The sequence below is a fragment of the Vitis riparia genome, chromosome 17, assembly GCF_004353265.1.
Source record: "Vitis riparia cultivar Riparia Gloire de Montpellier isolate 1030 chromosome 17, EGFV_Vit.rip_1.0, whole genome shotgun sequence".
NCBI lineage: Eukaryota > Viridiplantae > Streptophyta > Magnoliopsida > Vitales > Vitaceae > Vitis > Vitis riparia.
The window spans coordinates 12,936,182-12,957,947 of record NC_048447.1 but is presented as its reverse complement, the minus strand read 5'-3'; the positions used below and the strand labels follow the sequence as shown (position 1 = coordinate 12,957,947).

The following is a 21,766-nucleotide window of genomic DNA, read 5'->3' as shown; positions in this document are numbered from 1 at the left end:
CAAGGGAACTCGTCTGTTGAAGAGACGAGTTCCCATGGAAAAAAAAAATATTTTTTTTAAAAAAAATTCCCAAAAAAAAAAAAAAAAAAAAACAAGGAACTTGTCTCTTCAAGAGACGAGTTCCCATAGGAAATTTTTTTTTTTTATAAATTTTTTTTTTATATAAAAAAGTTCCCAAATTAAAAAAAAAAAAAAAAAAAAAAAAAAAAAAAACCAATTCCACAAGTGAAGAGACGAGTTCCCATGGGAAAATTTTTTTTTATTTTTTTTATAAAAAAATTCCCAAATAAAAAAAAATAAAAAATAAAAAAAAAAAAACAATTCCACAAGGGAATTCGTCTCTTCAAGAGACAAGTTCCCATGGAAATTTTTTTTTTTTTTTTTTTAAATACCCAAATTTAAAAAAAAAAAAAAAAAAAACAATTCCACAAGGGAATTCGTCTCTTCAAGAGACAAGTTCCCATGGAAAAAAATTTTTTTTTTTTCTTTTTAAAATACCCAAATTTAAAAAAATAAAAAAAACAATTATTCAAGGGAACTCGTCTCTTGAGTTCCCATGGGAAATTTTTTTTTTTTTTTTTAATTTTGTTTTTTATAAAAAAATTCCCAAATTAAAAAAAAAAAAAATTCCACAAGGGAACTAAGGAGTTCTGGGAAATTTTTTTTTTTTTTAATTTTTTAAAAAAAATACCCAAATTAAAAAAAAAAAAAAAATCTTCAAGGGAACTCGTCTCTTCAAGAGACGAGTTCCCCTTGTGGAATTTTATTTTATTTTATTTTATTTTTTTAATTTAGGAATTTTTAAAAAAAAAATATTTAAAAAAAAAAATTTTCCCATGGGGAACTCGTCTCTTGAAGAGACGAGTTCCCCTCGTGGAATTGTTTTTTTTTTTTTTTTAATTTGGGAATTTTTTTAAAAAAAATAGTTTTTTTTTTTTTAAAAAAAATTTTCCCATGGGGTCTCTTGAAGAGACGAGTTCCCCTTATGGAATTGTTTGTTTGTTTTTTTTTTTTTTAATTTGGGAATTATTTTTTTTTAATATTTTAAAAAAAAAAATTCCAATGGGAAACTCGTCTCTTGAAGAGACGAGTTCCCCTTGTGGAATTGTTTTTTTTTTTTTTTTTCTTTTTATTTATTTTATAATTTAGGAATTTAAAAAAAAAAAAAAATTTCCCATTGGGAACTCGTCTCTTGAAGAGAGGAGTTCCCCTTGTGGGATTTTTTTTTATTTTATTTTATAATTTAGGAATTTAAAAAAAAATATTTTTAAAAAAAAAAATCCCATGGGGAACTCGTCTCTTCAAGAGACGAGTTCCCATTGTGGAATTGTTTTTTTTTTTTTTTTTTTTAATTTGGGAATTTTTTTTTTTTAAATAGTTTTAAAAAAAAAAAAAATTTCCCATGGGAAACTCGTCTCTTGAAGAGACGAGTTCCCCTTGTGGAATTGTTTTTTTTTTTTTTTTTTTTTTTTTTTTAATTTAGGAATTTTTAAAAAAAAATATTTAAAAAAAAAAAAGAATTTCCCATGGGGAACTCGTCTCTTCAAGAGACGAGTTCCCCTTGTGGGATTTTATTTTTTTATTTTTTTTATTTATTTTATAATTTAGGAATTTTTTTAAAATATTTAAAAAAAAAAAAAAAATTCCCATGGGGAACTTGTCTCTTGAAGAGAGGAGTTCCCCTTGTGGGATTTTTTATTTTATTTTATAATTTAGGAATTTTTTTAAAAAAAATATTAAAAAAAAAAAAAATTTCCCATGGGAAACTCGTCTCTTCAAGAGACGAGTTCCCCTTGTGGAATTGTTTTTTTTTTTTTTTTTTTTTTAATTTAGGAATATTTTTTAAAAAAAAAAAATTTTCCCAATGAGAAACTCGTCTCTTGAAGAGACGAGTTCTCCTTGTAGAATTGTTTTTTTTTAATTTGGGAATTTTTTTAAAAAAATATATTTAAAAAAAAAAATTTCCCATGGGAAACTCGTCTCTTGAATTTCCCTTGTGGAATTTTTTTTTTTTTTAAGGAATTTTTTTTTAAATATATACCTTGAGGAATTTTCTTTTTTTTATATATATATATATTTTTTCATGGAACTCGTCTCTTCAAGATACGAGTTCCTTTGTATTCGGGAATTTTTTTAAATACTATTTTTTTTCATGGAACTCGTCTTTTGAAAAGACGATTTCCCTTAAAGATGATTTTGGTTTAAAAAAAAAATTATCCGCTGAACCTCTCTCCTAAGTGGCAAATCCTCTTTCCTAGGTGGCAAAAACTACCGTATATTTGTAATAACTTCTTCTACTACAGTAATTTAAGCATAACTTTTTTAAATTATCGTACTATTGAGAAAAATCCCATGTGGGTTCTCCCCATTAACGTATGCACTTGGGAGGAATGGGGGACATCCACTAGCCAATGTCAAAGGAAACAAGGGTAATAAGGTACTAATTTTAAAAAATATTTATTAAAATAACTATTTTGAAAAAATGCAAGGTGGGCACTATGAGATGAGAATTATTTTGTTCAGATTCTTTTTTTCATCCATATTTTGCGGAGTTGGCGTGTTTACATAATTTCCCCTTATTTTAATAAAAAACATTAAATTAAATAACTATCATTTTTTTCCCTAACTCTTTGAAACGTGCACCATGAAACAACTTTAATTTAAAAAAAAAATCATAAATTTTAAGAAATGTGAGTTCCTTTGATTGTAATTTTAGAAAATATTTTTATTTTTTTAATATTTAAAAAAATAAATCATTTAGAAAAACAAAGCACCTTGTCTTCATTTTTAAACAATAAAAACATTTCTCAAAAAATTGTTGTCTCTACTACCATACAAAAAAAAAAGTGGAAAAAACACTAGTACGTAAAGGCTCAATTCGTTTGCAGAACCACTCATGGCTTCACTCATTCTCTTCAACCTCGCGGGTCCATGAGTTCGAGGCTAAACCCACCTCCATCTTCAACCGATATGTCCAAATGGCTAACCATGATTCGCAGACACGCTTCAGACGCCAACCCTTTTCATGCAATCTCTTTCTTTAAAGCCATTCCGAGAAATCAACGTGAGAATGCCCCACTTGATGATCACTTCATATATGCTTCCTTGATCAAAGCTTGTAACAGACTGTCTGCAATTCGTGAAGGACGATCGATACACTGTCATGTTCTAAGGTTTGGGTTGGACTACAATGTTAATGTGCTGAATGCTCTTGTTTATCTTTATTCGAGTGCGGAGAAGTCGATGGGCTGTGCTTGTGCTCTGTTTGATAAAATTCCTGACAAAACGGTTGTTACAGTTAACTGTATGATATCTGGGTTTGTGAAGAACAAGCGCTTTGATGCGGGTGTGGGCTTGTTTAATCGAGTTCTGGGAGGTGGTTTTGATTTGAGAGTGAAACCAAATTATGTTACTTTGGTGATTTTGATTTCTGGGTGCGTTGAGTTTGGGAGATTTAGCATTGGGAATTCCCTGCATTGTTATTGTTGCAAAACGAGATTGGATTTAAAGAATGAGGTCCGTAATGCGCTTATCCATTTATATGCGGAATTTGAATATATGGATGATGCTGCTAAGCTGTTTCATGAAACGAACGTGAGGGATTTGGTTTCTTGGAACACTATGATTGCAGGGTATGCTAAGAATAATGACTGTAGAAATGCCTTTTCCTTGTTTAGAGAAATGAGAGTTGGGAATGTTGAATGTGATAGAGTATCTCTGGTTAGCTTGATTTCAGCATGTACTAATAGTAGAGATCTCCACATGGGGAAAGCGGTTCATGCATATATAAAAGTAAGTGGAATGGAGATGATGATTCATTTTGAGACTGCATTGATCAACATGTATTCCAAATGTGGATCCATAGAGTTAGGTAGAAAAGTTTTTGATGAACTAGCAGATGAAAATATTGCATCTTGGAACTCCATGATATATGGGTATGTTGAGTGTGGGTTTAATATTGAGGCTTTGAGTCTCTGGAATGTTATTCAGTCTAGAAAGATAAAACCAGATGAAGTGACAATGCTAGGATTGATATCAGCTTGCCGGAGTTCAGGAGATTTGCATCAGGGAATTCAAATAAATTCTTATATAGAGAGCAGTGATCATCTTAGTGGGAGTACAGTCCTCTGCAATGCTCTTATTGATATGTATGCAAAATGTGGGAGTATGGATCAAGCTGAAACTGTTTTTAGTAAGATGCCCAGAAGAGATGTTATCTCTTGGACTTCAATCATAGTAGGTTATGCAATCAATGGTGAAGGAGAGGAAGCCCTTCTTGCTTTTCGGAAAATGGGTGCTGAGAAAATTGAACCAAACTCTGTCACATTTCTTGGAGTCCTGTCAGCATGTGACCATGCTGGCTTGGTTGACAAAGGCAAAAACTTGTACAATATTATGTGTAAGTACTACCACATAGAGCCAAAGATTGAGCACTGTGGATGCATGGTTGATATGCATGCAAGAGCTGGAATGCTAGAAGAGGCCTACAAGTTTGTCAAGGACATGCCAGTAGAGCCAAATGCAGTTGTTTGGAGGATGTTAATTAATGCTTGTAGAGTTTATGGAGATTTTAATTTGGGGTTGAACTTAGTGAGTGGGCTCATTGATGTAAAGGCAGTACATGGTCCCGAAGATCATGTTATTTCCTCAAACATTTTTGCTGAAGCAGGAAGATGGGATGATGTTTTACAAGAAAGAAGTTTGATGGTAGCCCAAAAAGCTGTAAAACTACCAGGAAAAAGCTCAATTGCAGACTCACTTGAGTGACTTCATTGTGTGAGGTTTAAGGCATCTTGAGGTAAATATGACTGTTTGATGTCTAAGCTAGAAACAATCTCTTAATTTCCCCCCTGTCCAGACCATCAACAGCAGCACAGGTGGCATTCATCTTCAAGTACTCTACATCGCAGCCCCAATATCCAACTGGCAAAACTTAATTAAGGTGTCGCCTTTGAGCTCCAGTAGGAAGTGCACGGCTCAGTAAATTGATCCATGATTGTTATAAATATCATTCCTGACTTCGTTTCAAGAGTGCTACTCAGCAAAGTCGCAAAGTCTTATGACTCTTATCTCATCTATTTGGGGTTGGCCCAGCTCAACTATTCAACTAAAATTTTTATGCTGGCTGGCAAGCACCCCCCTTCTTTACATCCTGGCAGAGTTGTATGATTCCATTATTATCAAATAATTGGTAACTACTTTCTGCAGGTTTGTGTGGAAGAAACGTTCATTTGGGAATGCAAACCTGAGCAGCGTCATCATCAATCATATTTGATTCCTGGCTGAGATTGCCTTCCTTGTCTGCCATACTAATAAATCTGGTCTTGTTCCATATTTCCAATCATGCTAGGCACGGTTCTTCAATATTGGATCTCCCCATCTTTAGGATTTGTATCTTAGAAGTTTTTATCATTCAATGTATAACCAAAATGTTATCCATTGATACTGACCCAATTATGATGTTTGTTACTTTGAACAGATACAAATTGTCCAGCTTGATCATTATATTTCTACTTATCCTTCCAGGATTGCTCCTATGTTCCAGCAATTTCAGTCGATAGCAGAATGGGTGGCCCTTCGAATAATGTAGTTGTTCCCTTTTGTTCTATCAATGTATTTGTTCTGGGCTATGCTGTAGTTGGTCCCTTTTTTGTATCAATGCATTTGTTACCAACTATGATGATTATCTCTTGAAAACAGAATGTCAACATAAAAATTATGATTTTGGCTACAAATAAGGCCAAATGGAGAAAGTTATTCTAAACTGGGCCCCATGTATGATAGATTTCAAAATATTCATATTCAGCAGTAGGTTAAAGCAGCAGACCGCCGAGATGGAAATTACAAAATCTAAGATGGCATTTGGAAACATTGAAAAGCAGTGCTTGGATTCCTTTCCCTATAACAGAAACAAAAACAAGACTATATTTCCAACTTTTTCCTTTACAGAACTTGTGCTTCTTAACGGTAATCCAGGGAACATGCATCATCATCTTCCACACGCAAACCTCCATTTACTGAAGGCCTCTGCCAAAGCTTGCCATTTGAAGATGTTTCCAGCTGATTATCTGGCATAAATTGTTTTAATTCATTGCTGTCATGTTGCACCCTTCCAGTTATCTCCAAGCGCATACCATTCCCTAGGCTCTTGTTTAGTTGTTTCCCTTTAGCAGGCTTCCTATTTGGTCCTGGGTCCATAAAGATTGGTTGTACCTTGAGAGTTGGGTTTGGTTTAATCCGGTTTATTTCTCTTTCATCTGGTGGCCTTAGTATTCTGTTCTCTGATTCTAATTCTGAAACTTCATCTTCATTCACCATCACCTAAAAAAAACATGAGAAGAAAACTCCTGTTAGTTGAGCAAAACCAGTTGTTAAAAAAATACATGACCTAAGATGGGAAAAGCAAATATGAGGTGGGAACCATCATGGGAAAACCATATTAAGAAATTTTTGTGTATCCATCATAATGAATGCACAATAAATTTTTATGGTTACGAAAGACAAGCAGTGGACAGAGAGTAAAGATAACTTGTTCTGCAGATAGTTGCACAGAAATGCGTAGATATCAATAAAAGGACCAAATATGCACCCAAATTCAACTTAAAACTTGCAATGAGATGGAAGATTCATGCCTGCACAGAGCAACAACAACATAAAAGACAGTCCACTACTAATACCTTGCGGCCAACCAAGTCAAAAGTCACAATCACTTTATTCCGTTTGGCTTGCTCAGCTGCTTCAATCTCCTGCTTTTTCTTCCTTAATAGTTCCTTCTCCTAAGATTAAAAAAAAAAAAAAAAGGAAAAAAAGAAAAAAATTAACAAATTTTTTGCAGTATGTTCTCCTGGATTTAAGACATGCTTGCATTTGTATACAGGTTGGATCCGAAGAATACCTCCACTGACAGCCAACTGTTCCCCTCAATTTCGTAGTAGTCACTTTGGTCATCTATAACTGTTGTACGTGCTGCAGAATCCCGGTCATACTCAACAAGTCTCTTTGCGTAAGCTTCAGCTGCTGCTTCAGCATCTGTTAGGGGAACAATGCTTTCATCCAGACCGGCATATGTGCTTCCTTCTCTTAGCACAAGGGCACCACAAAAACTGCATGGCCCCTCTCCCTCTTGTTCGCAAACTATCTTGCCACAAGATAAACAATTGCTCACCAGTGTGTGCTGACGGGCTTGGCATGTACATGGTTTTCCTTGCTTGAATACAATAGACCCTTTTGCAGCCTCTGCAAGTGAAACAACTTTGCCAGCTTTTTTCTTTCTAGAGCCACCTTGGTTTGCTACGTGTGTGTTTCTTGAATTGCTGGTATTGGTTGGAGCCTGTTTTTCCTGATTAACAGGGACCATAACCTGTTTCTGTGTTCTCAATGGTTTCTTGGCTCCTCCAAAGGAACCTTCATTCGACGGTGGTTTAACATAGGCGTGTAATTTGGAAGTTGGAACATCTGGGGTGCTGCTATGGGAATCCTTGTGACCTCTTCGTCGTAAATATTCCTCAATTACACTTTGGCCAGCTTCCTGACCAATGATATTCTGTAAAGGAAAATAAAACCAAGAAATATAAAATTGCAACAGTTGCTGCTAAGGCAAAGCCCAAAGAGAACAAAAAGGATGAACTTCCATTAATAAACATGACATTTATCCTATACATATATTCTCTCCTTTCATTAATATGCATCATACTCAAACAATATAGTCACTTCTCCTTCATATTCTAAAACATCACTGTATAAAGCAAGAATCATATGATGAAATAAATTGCATGTTTACAAAAAAAGAAGTGAACTGACAATGATCAATCTAAAATGCATGCACAGCATTTGAATCCTTGCATGCTAACAGGGTGTTATGCTTGCTCAGACAACTGTTCCAAATATTCCAACACAAATAAGGCATTCAGGTCTGATAATCCTAATTTTGGTCTACTAAAATAGAACAAATTCAGACATAATTATATAAAGATAGCTATTTATTTCATTAAGGGCAGTTACCAGTAAGGGACTTCCCAAAGGGAACAGACTCAATTTGGTATAATATATCCTCCCTATGGGAGTGTTCCACTCAGCATCAAAATAACAGGTTAAATCAAGTACGGTATTCAAGACCCTGTTTGTAATAATAACTGGATGACCTAAATCACCAATGTTACTGAACCCACTGCATCTAAAAACATGTATTCCATCAGTTAAACCTTTCTTTGATATAGATTCTCTATTCCTCACTGGTACAGAAAATATCACACTGTGAAGTGCAGACAAGGAAATACAATCTCCCTTCTCTCTGATATATGAATGAGAAAAAAATCCCTGAATCAATCCCCTTACCATGGGCCAATGTACCTCAGTGAACCAGGTGGGCCAAAATTGTCTTAACCCTCATTATTTTAGTTAGGTTTAAGTCTAACAAGAATAATATTCTAGGACCAGCAATTCATTTATTTTCAAATCAATCCAATTACAATCTATTATTTGATTGACTAATCCTTACAAATATATTTATAATATTTATTAAATATATTAATTATTATTACTATTAAATAATGAATCCCCATTTCATTTATACATGGTCTGCTATAAGGAGAAGATAATAAAAATGAAAATGAAATAGAAAGATGCAATTCAAATAACTGTAAATGTAATTATGAGCATAATGAGACATTCTCAGCTTTCGTTCAGAAAGGTGGAAGCTAAGATAAAAAGGAAGAATCAACCATTCAAGTACGCTGAATTGTACGAGAAAGATGAGAAGGGATAAATACATGTGTGGTACAAATCTCATCTACACTACTGAATGGGGATATAAAAATGATAGAATCATTTCTGATTGAACCAAAGACGGTCCCTGATTGCATTAGCTCGGTCTCCAACTAATATGAATTTCAAACTGCCCCAAGCAACAAAGTTCAATCTGAACCAAAAGTTCAAAATTTTAAACATCCATATTCAGTCTATCAGTTTCAACCTTCTTGAACTTCAATAACCCACAACTTCATTCTAATCAAGTACATGCATATTTCAACTACTTGGCATTCGCTAAATGAATTAATTTTTAGCATTAAGCTTCACATGAAGTCATTTCTACTGTTAGATCCTCGACAATCCAGCTATCCCTCTGTCCTCACTGCCTCAATCCCAATCTTTTCAACCACCCCACCCCTTTTGGTCAACTATAACAAAATCAATAGTCTGTAACCTGAATTGAAGGACAGCAGAAGCTTGATCCATAATATCCAAATACATCATGTTTAATAACAGAATTTAAACATTGAGAGAAGCCCATTCAGGAGAAACGTAATTTTAGACTAAAAATTTGAAATTGTTTCCAGGAGTCAAGGATTTGGGCATTTTGGGGTGAAAAAAAAGGATTGAAAAATTGTCACTTGCATTGCAGCAAGAAACAAGAATACAGATGGTCATATCAGTTTTCTAAGATATGGGTGTGATTGGTGTGAATAAAATCGAAAGTAATCAATCTAAAATTCAAATAATAATAGCATAAAATGGAGAGATTAAAGATTAGAGAGAAGAGATACGAACATGGAGGTATTCTTGGGCGTCAAGGGGAGGAGCGAGCTCGCAGTAAGAGACAAGTCCTGAGATGATGTCTTCGTCTAATTCTAGACCCGTTTCCATTCCTTTGCACAGTTCTATCAACGCCTTCTCCAGCCATTGCCCTGAATTTTCCATTCTTCCTCTCTCTCTCTCTCTCTCTCTCTCTCTCTCTTCCTGATCGAAGGATTTTGTTCTTGATTTCGCCTCCTACTCAAAGAAAACTTTTCCCCTGTCTAGTTTTCACCTTCTCAACGACGTCGTTTCAACTATTGCATCCCTTCGTCTCTTTGTAAAAATAGAAAATCTTGTAAAAATACATAGAGGTTAATTTTATTCACCACTTAAAGGTGTCGGTTAAATATTTTTATGTTTTTAAATATTTGAAATTTCTTCCAATATTTCTCATATTTTTTGTATTTTTCATTTTCATTCATCTCCCTTCTTATTCAAAATAAGAAAGATATATAATTAAATTTTAAATCTACGGGAGTTAGGATGTATTTAAACAAAACCTCAACGGTGATGAATAAATTTAAATCTATTTAAAAAGTTAGTTGTAAAACTTCCCTTATAATATTTTTTAAATAAGAATATTTATTTTAAAATTTAAATAATATTAAAATATTTTTTATAATATATATATATATATATATATATCCAACAATATCTTTTATTTTCATAAATAAAAAATAAAAATTTAAATTTTGCTCTATCACTATCATAGACTTCATGTTTTTCATTTTTTAAAATATAAAGACCTGTTTATCATATATTTTGAAACTTGGTTTTAAAAATTATTTTTTATTTTTTAACTTAAAAACAATTGTTAGAAATGAGTTTCAAAAAACATGCTTTAATAGGTCCATATTTTCTTTTTATTTTTAAAAATTGGTAAAAATAACTCTTATTTATTTTCTAAAAATTGTTTTTCATTTTATTTTATTTTCAAAAATTATTTCTAAATAACAATATTCAAACCATGTTAGAAATTTTTTAAAATGAGTTTTTTTTTTAAATAAAAAACTATTTTTAAATCACAGTATCAATTTTAAAAATAAGTCTTAAAAAATAATTTAAAATTTTCAAAACTTGAGGTATTAAAACTTTTTAATACAGTAATTTTTTTAAACAGACTTTAATGATCACAATTTATATCATAATTTTTTCTCATAATCAAAATTTTCTATCCATGTAATGATTAATTAAATGTCAATCATTATTTGTTAAACAAATAAGCAGTTTTGAAAGCACTTGCCAACTTTCTCCGTTTTGTCGTTAGTTTTATTCTTTGCGTCAAAAGCGCAGAAGCGTGTTTGGGAGGTTTTCCCGTTTCGAAGAAGCTGATAAAAACAATTTTAACTCGATCTTACCATTGATCCGTTGATTTCAGACGTCAAGTTTAATCAAAATTCTTTCAACGGTCGAAAATGTTTCAGAGACTCTATGATGACTGCAGAGGAACTAACCCTTTGCCTCCTTGTCTACAATCCCTCCATTGTAAACCCTAGTCGTCCCAGTGACACCATTTCCGGCGAGCTTCGACGACGGCTTACATTCCAACTCCAACGGTATTCTTCCTTCATTTGAGTAATTCGTTTCCTCCATTTTCTTGGGAACCAAACTGAAATTTTGAGAACATTTTCTTTCCCTTGTGTGAAGCATTCTGCTAATTATAGTCAGTTGGGTTTTAGGAGTTGATGAAATCATCTATTTTAGCTTCATAGTTTAGAATGAGTCCTGCTTTGCTTCCTAAACATGTTGCTGCAGTGGTAAAGTATCAGAAGAATCCTCTTAAAGCACTGGAAATATTCAATTCAGTTAAAAAGGAGGATGGGTTCAAGCACACGTTGTTAACCTATAAAGGCATGATTGAAAAGCTTGGGTTTCATGGGGAGTTCGAGGCCATGGAAGAGGTGCTCGCGGAGACGAGGATGAATATCGACAATGGTTTATTAGAAGGAGTTTATATTGGGGCCATGAGAAATTATGGTAGAAAAGGAAAAATTCAAGAAGCTGTGGATGTATTTGAGAGGATGGATTTTTTCAATTGTGAGCCATCGGTTCAGTCATATAATGCGATAATGAATATACTGGTGGAGTATCGGTATTTTGATCAAGCCCACAAGGTGTATATGAGAATGAGAGACAAGGGTATAGTTCCTGATGTTTACACCTTCACAATTAGGATGAAGTCCTTTTGTAGGACCAGTAGGCCACATGCTGCTCGGAGGCTTCTGAATAACATGCCTTCCCAGGGGTGTGAATCAAGTGCAGTTGCATATTGTACAGTGATAGGTGGGTTTTATGAAGAGAATCATCGAGTTGAAGCACATGAATTGTTTGAGGAAATGCTTGGTCTAGGTATTTGTCCAGATATAATGGCATTTAATAAGCTTATACACACACTTTGTAGGAAGGGGCATGTTCAAGAAAGTGAAAGACTTCTCAACAAGGTTTTAAAGAGGGGAGTGTCTCCAAATTTATTTACAGTCAATATCTTCATTCAAGGCTTTTGTCAAAGGGCCATGCTTAATGAAGCTATCCGTTTGTTGGATGGTGTAGGGAGAGGTCTGACTCCTGATGTGATCACATACAACACACTCATATGTGGCCTGTGTAAGAACTTTAAGGTTGTGGAAGCTGAGCATTATTTGCGTAAGATGGTGAATGAAGGGTATGAGCCTGATGGTTTCACCTACAACAGTATTATTGATGGATATTGCAAGCTGGGTATGATGCAAAATGCAGATCAAATTCTGAGAGATGGAGCTTTCAAGGGGTTTGTGCCTGATGAATCCACATATTGCTCCCTAATCAATGGGTTATGCCAGGATGGTGACATAGATAGGGCAATAAATGTATTTAATGAAGCCATGGAAAAAGGATTAAAGCCTAATCTTGTTCTCTGCAACACATTAGTCAAAGGTTTGTCTCAGCAGGGACTTATTTTGCAAGCCTTGAAGCTGATGAATGAAATGTCAGAGAATGGTTGCAGTCCTGACATATGGACGTACAATTTAGTTATAAATGGTTTGTGCAAGATAGGTTGTGTATCTGATGCCGATAACCTAGTAATTGATGCTATAGCCAAAGGGCATCTTCCCGATGTTTTCACTTTTAATACCCTAATTGGTGGTTATTGTAAAAAACTGAAGTTGGACAATGCAATTGAGATTGTTGATAGAATGTGGAACCATGGTGTTTCCCCAGATGTGATCACATATAACTCCATTCTCAATGGCCTCTGCAAGGCTGGAAAGTATGAAGATGTAGTGGGAACTTTCAAATTAATGATGGAGAAGGGGTGTGTTCCTAACATTATCACATATAATATACTGACAGAAAGCTTTTGCAAAGCTCGAAAAGTAGAGGAAGCTCTGAACTTGATTGAGGAAATGCAAATCAAGGGTCTGACTCCAGATGTTGTCAATTTTGGGACATTGATGAAAGGTTTTTGCGATAATGGGGATTTGGATGGAGCCTACCAGCTATTTAAAAGAGTAGATGAGCAATATAAATTTTCTCATACAATAGCAACTTACAATATCATGATCAATGCATTTGCTGGGAAGCTGAATATGAACATGGCAGAAAAGCTTTTTAATAAGATGTGTGAAAATGGCTTCTCTCCAGACAGTTACACTTACCGTGTTATGATTGATGGTTTCTGTAAAACAGGAAACATTAATTCTGGGTACAGTTTTCTTCTGGTAAAGATTGAGAAGGGATTGATTCCATCACTGACAACATTTGGAAGGGTATTAAACTGTCTTTGCCTGAAGCGTAGAGTTCATGAAGCAGTTGGTATCATCCACCTTATGGTGCATAAAGGTATTGTACCAGAGGTTGTTAACACAATTTTTGAGGCTGATAAGAAGGAAGTAGCAGCACCTAAGATCGTTGTAGAAAACTTGATGAAGAAGGGTCATATAACTTACTTTGCATATGAAATTCTGCATGATGGCATTAGAGATAAGAAGCTATCAAGGAAGAAGCTTCCAACTTCCCAGAAGGTGTTCTCTTGATTTCAGACAGAGGACCTTGATATCTTGATTTCAAAGTGTGTATGCAACACATTAATCTGCATCAGACCAGTAAACTTCAAGTACAAGGCTACAACGCGGTGGACTCTAGTGAAGTCTGTGAAAAAGTTACCATAGATAAGGTAGGCAGTGGACTCTACAATAGCTGCATTTCTTATTTGTTATTCTCTGCATATTTTTTCCTCATGACATAATATAACTTTTCTCAGGTGTCTCAGGTTTAAGTTGAGCCCATGTAGACTCAACAAACTAAATGGCTTGCTGCAGTACAATTGCTGGCATTGAGGTACTCTTACATTTTGAGATACACGTCTTTGTCACAAAGCTAGATATTGAGATCTTATTCCCTGAGTAATAATAATATCTCAAAGAGATCTTATTACCTGAGATTCATGGGTGGCATTCTTATTTCTAAATTCAAGTAGGTGACAGTACTAAAATTCATCATCTTTAGGTCCATAGGCCAGGAAATGGATCGTTGAGTTTTTGGCTGCTATGTCAGAGGCAGTAGTGTCTAAGAGGGTCTTGTATCATGTCCCCCTTGTTCCATAGTCTTGAAGGATTTCATGGAGATTCCTTTTGAGGATAGTGTTCTCCAGCTCTTTCTTGTTTGCTTGCTAGGCTTTAGACCATCCATAATACCCATCCAACACACCTCTTTTTATCTTTTTGGATAATCCATTTGCATCACTTGATCATAAAACCTTACAACTATTTTCAGCATCGAATTGCATAGTGAATGTGGTATACCCAGATAACATAGATGTGAGTTTATGTGGCCATGGATTTTGTTTCAAAATTTTAATTTCTTTTATTGCATTTTGTCAGGAAAACATTTGAAATGCAATAGAAGAAAAGACAACATACACTTAAAGCTGTTGAGATCATACATGGATGCCAAAAGGGAAAATTTGCATTTTAGGTTGCAGTGTCAGTTTCCTGGTACATTATAACAAGGGTGAACTGGTGCTACAGGCATGTCAAAGCTAGCATGTAACTTCAACTTCTAGGATTGTTATTTTTGTGCTTTTGACATCAAGGTGAATGAGGACCAATAAGGCATCTTTGTAAAATCAAAAACAAGATTCACAATTATTCTGTAAGAAAATTTGTAATATAAATCATTTAAAGATGATAGAAGAAATATTAGCAAATAATACATTCTACTAGACTACCATTTAAAAAGGGAAGGTCATGCTTCTTTGGCTTTTCTCTCAAGCATATAATGCTTAGTGTGTTGGAGGAGATCTGACATACTGTGATCATAAACAAATAATACAGTTGTGTTTCTTGTTTATTGGTGTCCTAATTGCATGTTTCTATGCTTTATTTAACATGTGTATTATTTCTTACAGGGGTATATTTGTTTTACAGTTTGGAAAGAACGAAATTGACAACTTATATTGTCACCTTATTTCATTATTAAGGTAGGTAATTCTCTATGAATTAACATAAGAATGCATGTTTCCTACCTATTACAACATAAGGCTTCTTTTTATTTAAAGTACTTGGGAAAGGGAAAAAAAAAGGAAGAAATATTAACTTCTCTTGTTTAGTTTATAGTGAAAACATGAAAAAAAAAAAAACCATGAAATATGATAAAATAATTTGAGAACTTCTACATCCTATATTCTTCATAATAGAAAAATAATATAATTGAAGGAGGATTGGAGAAAAGTTAACAAGTTCAAATTTATTTTTTATATTTTTATTCCATTTTCTTTTCCTTTTTCTCACACTCTCAGTGGTTCAAATGGAGCTTTAATGTTTTCTTATCCTCTGCCTTCTACGAGCATATGTAAATTCTAGCACATAACATGTTTGCAATTTGTATAGAATGGAGTTCTTATTTCTGCATGGGGTTGTTCCTCTGAGTTATATTGCAGAATGCCAGGTGGCCTGGTGAGGGGCAGGGGGAGAGACATGGAAGCATAATACTCATTCCTCGTAATCAAAATCTTGGCTCATTCTTCCTATAGTTTGTGCTGAAGAGGCAGAGAGCAACCAAGGTCCCATATTCATCGGTTATGAAGCTTGGAAAGCTGTTTGCATTTTGGCAGGTATTGGCATCATGTTATGCTCTGCAACTGTTTCAGAATTGGAGCTCTAGCTAAATTTGTGCTTTGCAAACTGAAGCTAAAGTGTGTCTTGAAGATTTCCAATGGGCAGATTGAGTAGCTTCTGCAGGACGTTAACCCTTAAAACAGAGCCAGATCCTTGTGTGTAATCTAGCTGCTTTGCAATCAGAACCATCAAATTTTCACTCTCGTAGGATTTAGGTTAAGAAAGCTCTGTATAAATCAGTATTAGCATGTGGTGCTTGTAAGTATTTCTTTTGAGACACTTATATCTAATGGACTTCTCTTGTTCAATATTTTTACATGGAAACAAAAATAAAAATGGAACTGTTATTAGCTTATTGCTGAGTTCTTAACTTGCACTATCTTGAAACCTCAAGCTATGGTCTATCTTGAAGCAGATGAAGTGCCATGTACATGGTCATAGCTTCCCACAAAGAATCTGCTTACAGAACTGTGTTCACTTGACATTTATAAAAGCCTTTTCCAGATTTGTTCGTGAATCTATGCTTTGTTCTGAAATTTCCTTTCCAAAGGGCCCAACTCTATTAGGCAATCACAACCACACCCCTGCAAAAATGGGATCAAACTTGATCAAAATCCCAAATATGAATTTTCCTTTATTTTGATAAATGGTTTTTATTGTAAAAGAAGAAAAAAAATCATTCCTTTTTTCTTGCTAAGCAAATATAAAAAGAACAAGCTTCTTGAATGAAATTAACTGATGTCCTTTCCCAGAGAATATGCTTCATTTAAATTTTATTTTGCACTCATAAGATAAACCCAAGCTACACAGAGAAGAGGCTTTAGAGATATTCTGCACAGGAAATAGGAACAAAGCTGCTAGTCCAAAGAACACCCACCTGTGAATATGGTAACTAAGTAGATTGATATTGTTTATAGGTTTATGATTTTTGCATCAGAAGTTCAAAATTATAATTCAATCAAAAGGTGAATTTCTATTGAGAGATCCTCGTTTTAGCTGCAAGTACACAACAAGAGTTCCTTGTTTGATAAGTTGAGACTCTTTTATTCCTTTCTTTTGTTTGAGACACTGAGTGTTGAAGTAGTTTCTTGAAGAAGATTTTAACTAATTCCTTTCAATTTTCTTTCATAGGAATTTTGATACCTTCTGACCCTCTGGAGAGGTTGTTCCAAGCAATATAAAAGCAGAGAGTTGGTACTAGTCTCTTTTTAAAATTTTCTGATATTTTAATGCTTAATGTATTTGTGATATCCACTTTCTAGTTTCTTCTAAGATATTTAGTAATATGATAAATTTTTCCAAATATTTACAGTTATAACACTATTTTTAGGATTTGATCTAGTGTGTTTGCATGTAGGAATAAGAATGGAAATAGGATGAGAGTGAAGGTAGTGAGAATGGGATTTTGTTTCAGGTCAATGACCTTTTTATTCGTATTCCCTTTCTAAAATATAATCCAAACATATTAATGAATGGGAATGGCATTGATTTCTCATTCCCATTCTAACATTCCAAATGCGATGAGTCTCAACCATAGCTTCAGATTCATGGTTTCGAGAAATAGTAATGAAAAATAAATTTAAAACAACATTTAATAATTGTAATGCAGCATATTGGTACATAGGAATCAAAATGGGATGGTTCAGCCAGAATTCCCAACGCAATATGTCTAAGAGCAGTATACCCAAACAATCCCTGATCCAAATAATCTTTGTTAACATGGGATGTCAAATACAGTGCATGAAATTGTGCAAGATCCATCTAGAGTTTATGGGGAATATCTAGATCTGTTTGCAAAGAACTCAATTTTCTTCCTCTCATTGCTATTTACTAAAACCCTTTTTGATAATCTCACAATTCCATGGTTGAAATGGAAAATATCAATAAAAAGCTCTTGATAAACCAACATATTTTCAATCAATGATGATGACAAATTTCCATGTTTTTAGCACTAATTCCTGCAGCATTCAGAATCCTCTTGTTCAAATTATTATTTTACACAAATTTTGTGTACTATGAAATTAAAGAACAAGAAAATAGTGAAAAAGCCTATACTGATAAAGATATGAGTACAATCCTCTATGATATTTTTTAAACCAAGGAATATACAATCTTTGATTTGATCTCCCGAGTTAGTCTTGATCCAAAGATGACGGTCACGTACTCTTGACTGAATTAGTGGAGGGCTGACTCTTTGACAATTTTCTTTGAATTTAAGAAGACACTTGAACTAGAGCAAATTTGAAGTGTGCCGAAATGCTTGTGAATTTCTGCAGAACTTTCTTCAAATTTTATTTTATTTTATTTTTTATATATATATTTTTTCTGAGAAGAATTTATTTCTTTATAGAAAACTATGAATAAAGAAATTTTTTTTGTCGTGGTTTCAAAATTCAAATAAATAATTTATTTGAATTGAAGATTTAAGATTTGATCATTTTTTAATTATAAAAAATGTGCCATAAGATTTGGGCCCACCATTTTTTTTTTGTATACAATCATAAACCTGCATCTATGTCTAAACATGAAGGATAAAATGGAATAAATGAGTCAAAGAATAGATTGGAGTTTAACTTACATGTTTGGAAAGGTGGTTGAGTTTCATGAGCCTGAATTTGAAAGCCGCCAATCTTCAGCGCTATCTGTACTGCATGAGTCATGATGCTCTTCTGTCCTGCATTTGTAGACAGTGGCCAAACTCCAACCATTTGGTTCCCATTCAGTTTGGGTTCAAATCTTCCAGTTTTTTTGGATTTTGCCCCAATCAGCAAGATGTTGATCAGTCATCTGACATCAAATGCTACACTTAATCAAAACGATATGCAGTATACCACTTTTCTAGTTTGAGTGATTGTATGGTAAGATATATATTTCAATGACAGTATTATTTTAAACTAGATGCCTGTTGACACCAAACTCCTTTTCATTAAGGGGAAATAAACACCTGAAATCCAAATTAAGAATTGAGAACCCCAAATATTAAAATGAAGCTGACGAATGCTGAATAAGGAGTCAAACAATACAACTGTCACTTATGCGTGTCTAAACAGTATCCAAGATAAAGCAGAGCAACAGATAGGCTATTATCCAAAACTGCCCATGTATTTTAGCCATTCTTCAGGCACCCATTTCCTTTTCTTTTACTTGCATTTTCTACTTTTCATTTTTTTTTATGGCAAATAATTATGACCACCTTAAACAGATGTGAGAACCAAGATAAGTATAAAAGAAAAGGGAAAAAAGACATTGAACCAAAAAGATCAAGATTTACCAATCAAGCAATGGTCATATTTCACACAGAACTCCATCCAGGTTCCTTCTTCACCCCAGTTCCCTCCATCAGGCTTCTGATCTTCATGACATCTTCCCACCAGCCCATATCTGCACAGATGTTTGACAAGGTGACATAAGCTCCAGCTTCACAGGGCTCCGACTCAATGACTCTTTTCGCCGCTAGCCTTCCAAGCTCAATATCCCCATGTACCTTGCAAGCAGCAAGCAATATTCCCCATAGCAAAGCATCAGGTTCAATGGGCATATTGTTAATGAACCTTTCAGCCTCTTTCAGCCTTCCAGATCGCCCAAGAAGATCAACCATACAGGCATAATGGTAGTAACCAGGTTCAATTCCATACTCTTTGGCCATTGAATTCAGATGGGAATAGCCTTCTTCAACCATACCATTATGACTACATGCAGATAAGACACCAACAAATGTTACCGAATCAGGTTTAATTCCTTCTTTCCTCATGAGGTCATACACTTTTAAAGCCTCTGCACCTTTTCCATGCTGAGCATAGCTCACTATCATAGCCGTCCAACTGATCAAATCAGGTTTTTCAATCTGTTCAAACACCTTATGACATTCGTCAATGCTTCCACATTTTGAATACATTGTAACTAGAGAACTGCCAACAGAAACTTCTGCATTTAAGCCCATTTTTGTAACACAAGCATGCAGTTGGGTACCAATGTCTAAGCTGTTTAAAATTGCTACAGCCCCAATGACAGATGAAACTGTGAAGGAGTCAATCCACAAATCAGCCATCCGTATTTCATGGAACAGCAGAAGTGCATCTTCAATATACCCATTTTGAGCATATCCTGAAACCAAGGAGGAGCATGAAAACTGATCCTTTTGGGGCAGCATGTCAAATACCCTCCTTGCCAAGACTAGGGCACCACATTTTGAGTACATATTTACAAGTGCACCACCCACAAGTACCTCTTTGCCAACTCGTGCTCGAAGAGCATACCCATGAACTTCCTTTCCTTTTTCTAAGGAATGAAGAGCAGAACATGCAGTTAGAGCTGCAGTTAAAGTCATTTGATCTGGTCTACTTTCTTCTAACAGCATCTCTCTGAACAACTGAACAGCTTGTTCTGCATGGTCATGTTCTGAAAACCCAGTGATCATGGAGGCCCATGAGACATTGTCTTTGTCAGGCATTTGCTCAAAAACTGTGTAAGATTCCTCTAAACTACCACATTTTGAGTACATTGTGAAAAGAGAACTGCCCACAGAAATATCAGTGAACAAACCAATTTTAAGAATGTAGCAATGGATCTGTCTCCCCAAACTTAGACTGCCTATTATGCTCAAGACACTAGAACTACAAAACTTATCAGGTCTCAGACCCTCCTGAAGCATCCTCTGAAACAATTCAACTGCCCTTCCAGTACTCCCACTTTGAGCAAAGGCAGATATCATAACAGCCCACATGGCTAGGTTCTTTGTACTTTCCATCTCTCTGAACACCCTCTCAGATAAGTCAACCACTCCTATTTTTGAATACATATTGATCAAAGTAGAACTTACAGTGGAATCCAAATAGAACCCAGTTTTGAAAATCCAGGAATGTAGTTGGACTGCCTCTTTGATCATAACTGGTTCAGTACAAGCAGTAAGTACACTAGTTATGGTGTAGTTGTTTATTTTCTCTCCTACTTTTCTCATTTCTTTGAAGAAGTGGAAAGCAGAAATACTGTCATTCTTCTGAACAAAACCAGAAATGAGGGTAGTCCAGGAAACTACATTGCGGATTGGCATTCGGAAAAATTCCTTCACAGCTTGATCCATATCCCTGCATTTGGCATACAAATCAATGATGGCAGTCCCCACAAAAACATCTTCTCCTGCACCACATTTAATCACCCATCCTTGAACCCCTCTTCCAAACTCAAGTTCCTCAAGTGCAGCACAAGCTGTTAAAATGCTTGAAAACGTAAAACTATTTGGCATAAAAAATCTGCAGCACATTTGGCAGAAAAGATCCAAAGCAACCCAATTTTCCCTATTTTTAACAGCCCCAGAAATGATAGCATTCCAGCAAACCACGTTCTCACATAAAACCTCTTGAAACACCCTTAAAGCATCCTCAAAGCTACAAAGCTTCGCAAACAAATCAATCATTCCAGCCCGAACATACCCATTTGAGAAGAACCCATTTTTCAGTGCAAGTGAATATACCAGTTCACCATACAAAGGAGACCCTAAGGCAGTACAAGCCGAAAGAACACTCCCATAGGTGAACTGGTTGGGATCAAATCCTGAAAAACGCATCTTACAAAAATTCCTCCACGAATCCTCAAATGAAAAGTTCTGGTTGCAACCTGAAATCAAAATATTCCAAGAAATAACATTTGGGTGAGGAGTTTTATCAAACAATCTGAGTGCATGAACCATGGAATTGGATTTACAATACCAATCCATCAAAGAATTGGTCATGAAGGTGTTGGATTGTAAAATAGCAGTTTTGAGCAAATGGGCATGCAGGATCTTTGTATTTCTGAGGGTGCATCGTCCTGATTTTGTATAATCACTGAAAAAGTGAAAAGGGTCAAATGGTGGAAGAACTGTGTCATGTGTGCTATGAAAATTTTCTGAGTTTTCAGTGACTGCGAGCGAGGATATGGATCTGCAGGCGGAAGGTAAGATTTTGCTCTGGAGTTTTTTGTGAATGAAAGAAGAAGTCATTTAAGTTTTCTCGAGGGAGAGAGAAGAGAGAAGATCAATTTTAAAGAGCGCGGGAATCTGTAATAACGGTAACTAGGAACTAAAATTTTGGTTTAAATTCTTTAGCGGGTACAACACAGCA

The 21,766-nt window shown here is 34.8% G+C and overlaps 4 protein-coding genes across 10 annotated transcripts; 2 read left to right on the top strand and 2 right to left on the bottom strand.

The window, feature by feature from the left end:
• The first annotated feature begins 2,849 nt into the window (after window positions 1-2,849).
• LOC117905142 (pentatricopeptide repeat-containing protein At4g33990-like) lies at window positions 2,850-5,677 on the top strand. Its single transcript, XM_034818059.1, has 2 exons — window positions 2,850-4,798; window positions 5,209-5,677. Exon 1 carries the CDS (start codon window positions 2,932-2,934, stop codon window positions 4,765-4,767), a length of 1,836 nt encoding a protein of 611 aa, XP_034673950.1. The 5' UTR covers window positions 2,850-2,931; the 3' UTR covers window positions 4,768-4,798; window positions 5,209-5,677.
• An 80-nt stretch (window positions 5,678-5,757) lies between these two features.
• LOC117905143 (activating signal cointegrator 1) lies at window positions 5,758-9,746 on the bottom strand. Its single transcript, XM_034818060.1, has 4 exons — window positions 9,547-9,746; window positions 6,896-7,543; window positions 6,678-6,776; window positions 5,758-6,321 (listed from the first exon to the last, which is right to left on the bottom strand). The coding sequence occupies exons 1-4, from the start codon at window positions 9,694-9,696 to the stop codon at window positions 5,962-5,964; spliced, it is 1,257 nt and encodes a 418-aa protein (XP_034673951.1). The 5' UTR covers window positions 9,697-9,746; the 3' UTR covers window positions 5,758-5,961.
• A 1,193-nt stretch (window positions 9,747-10,939) lies between these two features.
• Window positions 10,940-16,021, top strand: LOC117934372 (putative pentatricopeptide repeat-containing protein At1g74580). Of its 7 annotated transcripts, none has more exons than XM_034856019.1 (4): window positions 10,940-13,726; window positions 13,823-13,890; window positions 14,979-15,031; window positions 15,491-16,021. In XM_034856019.1, exon 1 carries the CDS (start codon window positions 11,292-11,294, stop codon window positions 13,584-13,586), a length of 2,295 nt encoding a protein of 764 aa, XP_034711910.1. In that variant the 5' UTR covers window positions 10,940-11,291; the 3' UTR covers window positions 13,587-13,726; window positions 13,823-13,890; window positions 14,979-15,031; window positions 15,491-16,021. The 7 variants fall into 7 exon arrangements, with proteins under 7 accessions (XP_034711910.1, XP_034711908.1, XP_034711909.1 ...); XM_034856017.1 differs by having other exon boundaries at window positions 14,960-15,031; XM_034856018.1 differs by having other exon boundaries at window positions 13,814-13,890.
• A 37-nt stretch (window positions 16,022-16,058) lies between these two features.
• On the bottom strand, window positions 16,059-21,645 carry LOC117904111 (pentatricopeptide repeat-containing protein At1g74600, chloroplastic). The gene is made up of 3 exons (XM_034816630.1): window positions 18,940-21,645; window positions 18,247-18,455; window positions 16,059-16,252 (listed from the first exon to the last, which is right to left on the bottom strand). Exon 1 carries the CDS (start codon window positions 21,643-21,645, stop codon window positions 18,961-18,963), a length of 2,685 nt encoding a protein of 894 aa, XP_034672521.1. The 3' UTR covers window positions 16,059-16,252; window positions 18,247-18,455; window positions 18,940-18,960.
• Between the last annotated feature and the right edge of the window lie 121 nt (window positions 21,646-21,766).

Excerpts from the sequence above, each read along its gene's own strand:
- LOC117905142 (XM_034818059.1), top strand. The coding sequence starts at position 2,932 with ATGAGTTCGAGGCTAAACCCACCTCCATCTTCAACCGATATGTCCAAA.
- LOC117905143 (XM_034818060.1), bottom strand. The coding sequence starts at position 9,696 with ATGGAAAATTCAGGGCAATGGCTGGAGAAGGCGTTGATAGAACTGTGC. Across the intron at positions 6,777-6,895 it reads ACAGTTGGCTGTCAGTGGAG|GAGAAGGAACTATTAAGGAA; the intron begins GTATTCTTCGGA and ends TTTTAATCTTAG. Across the intron at positions 6,322-6,677 it reads TTGACTTGGTTGGCCGCAAG|GTGATGGTGAATGAAGATGA; the intron begins GTATTAGTAGTG and ends TGTTTTTTTTAG.
- LOC117934372 (XM_034856022.1), top strand. The coding sequence starts at position 11,292 with ATGAGTCCTGCTTTGCTTCCTAAACATGTTGCTGCAGTGGTAAAGTAT.
- LOC117904111 (XM_034816630.1), bottom strand. The coding sequence starts at position 21,645 with ATGACTTCTTCTTTCATTCACAAAAAACTCCAGAGCAAAATCTTACCT.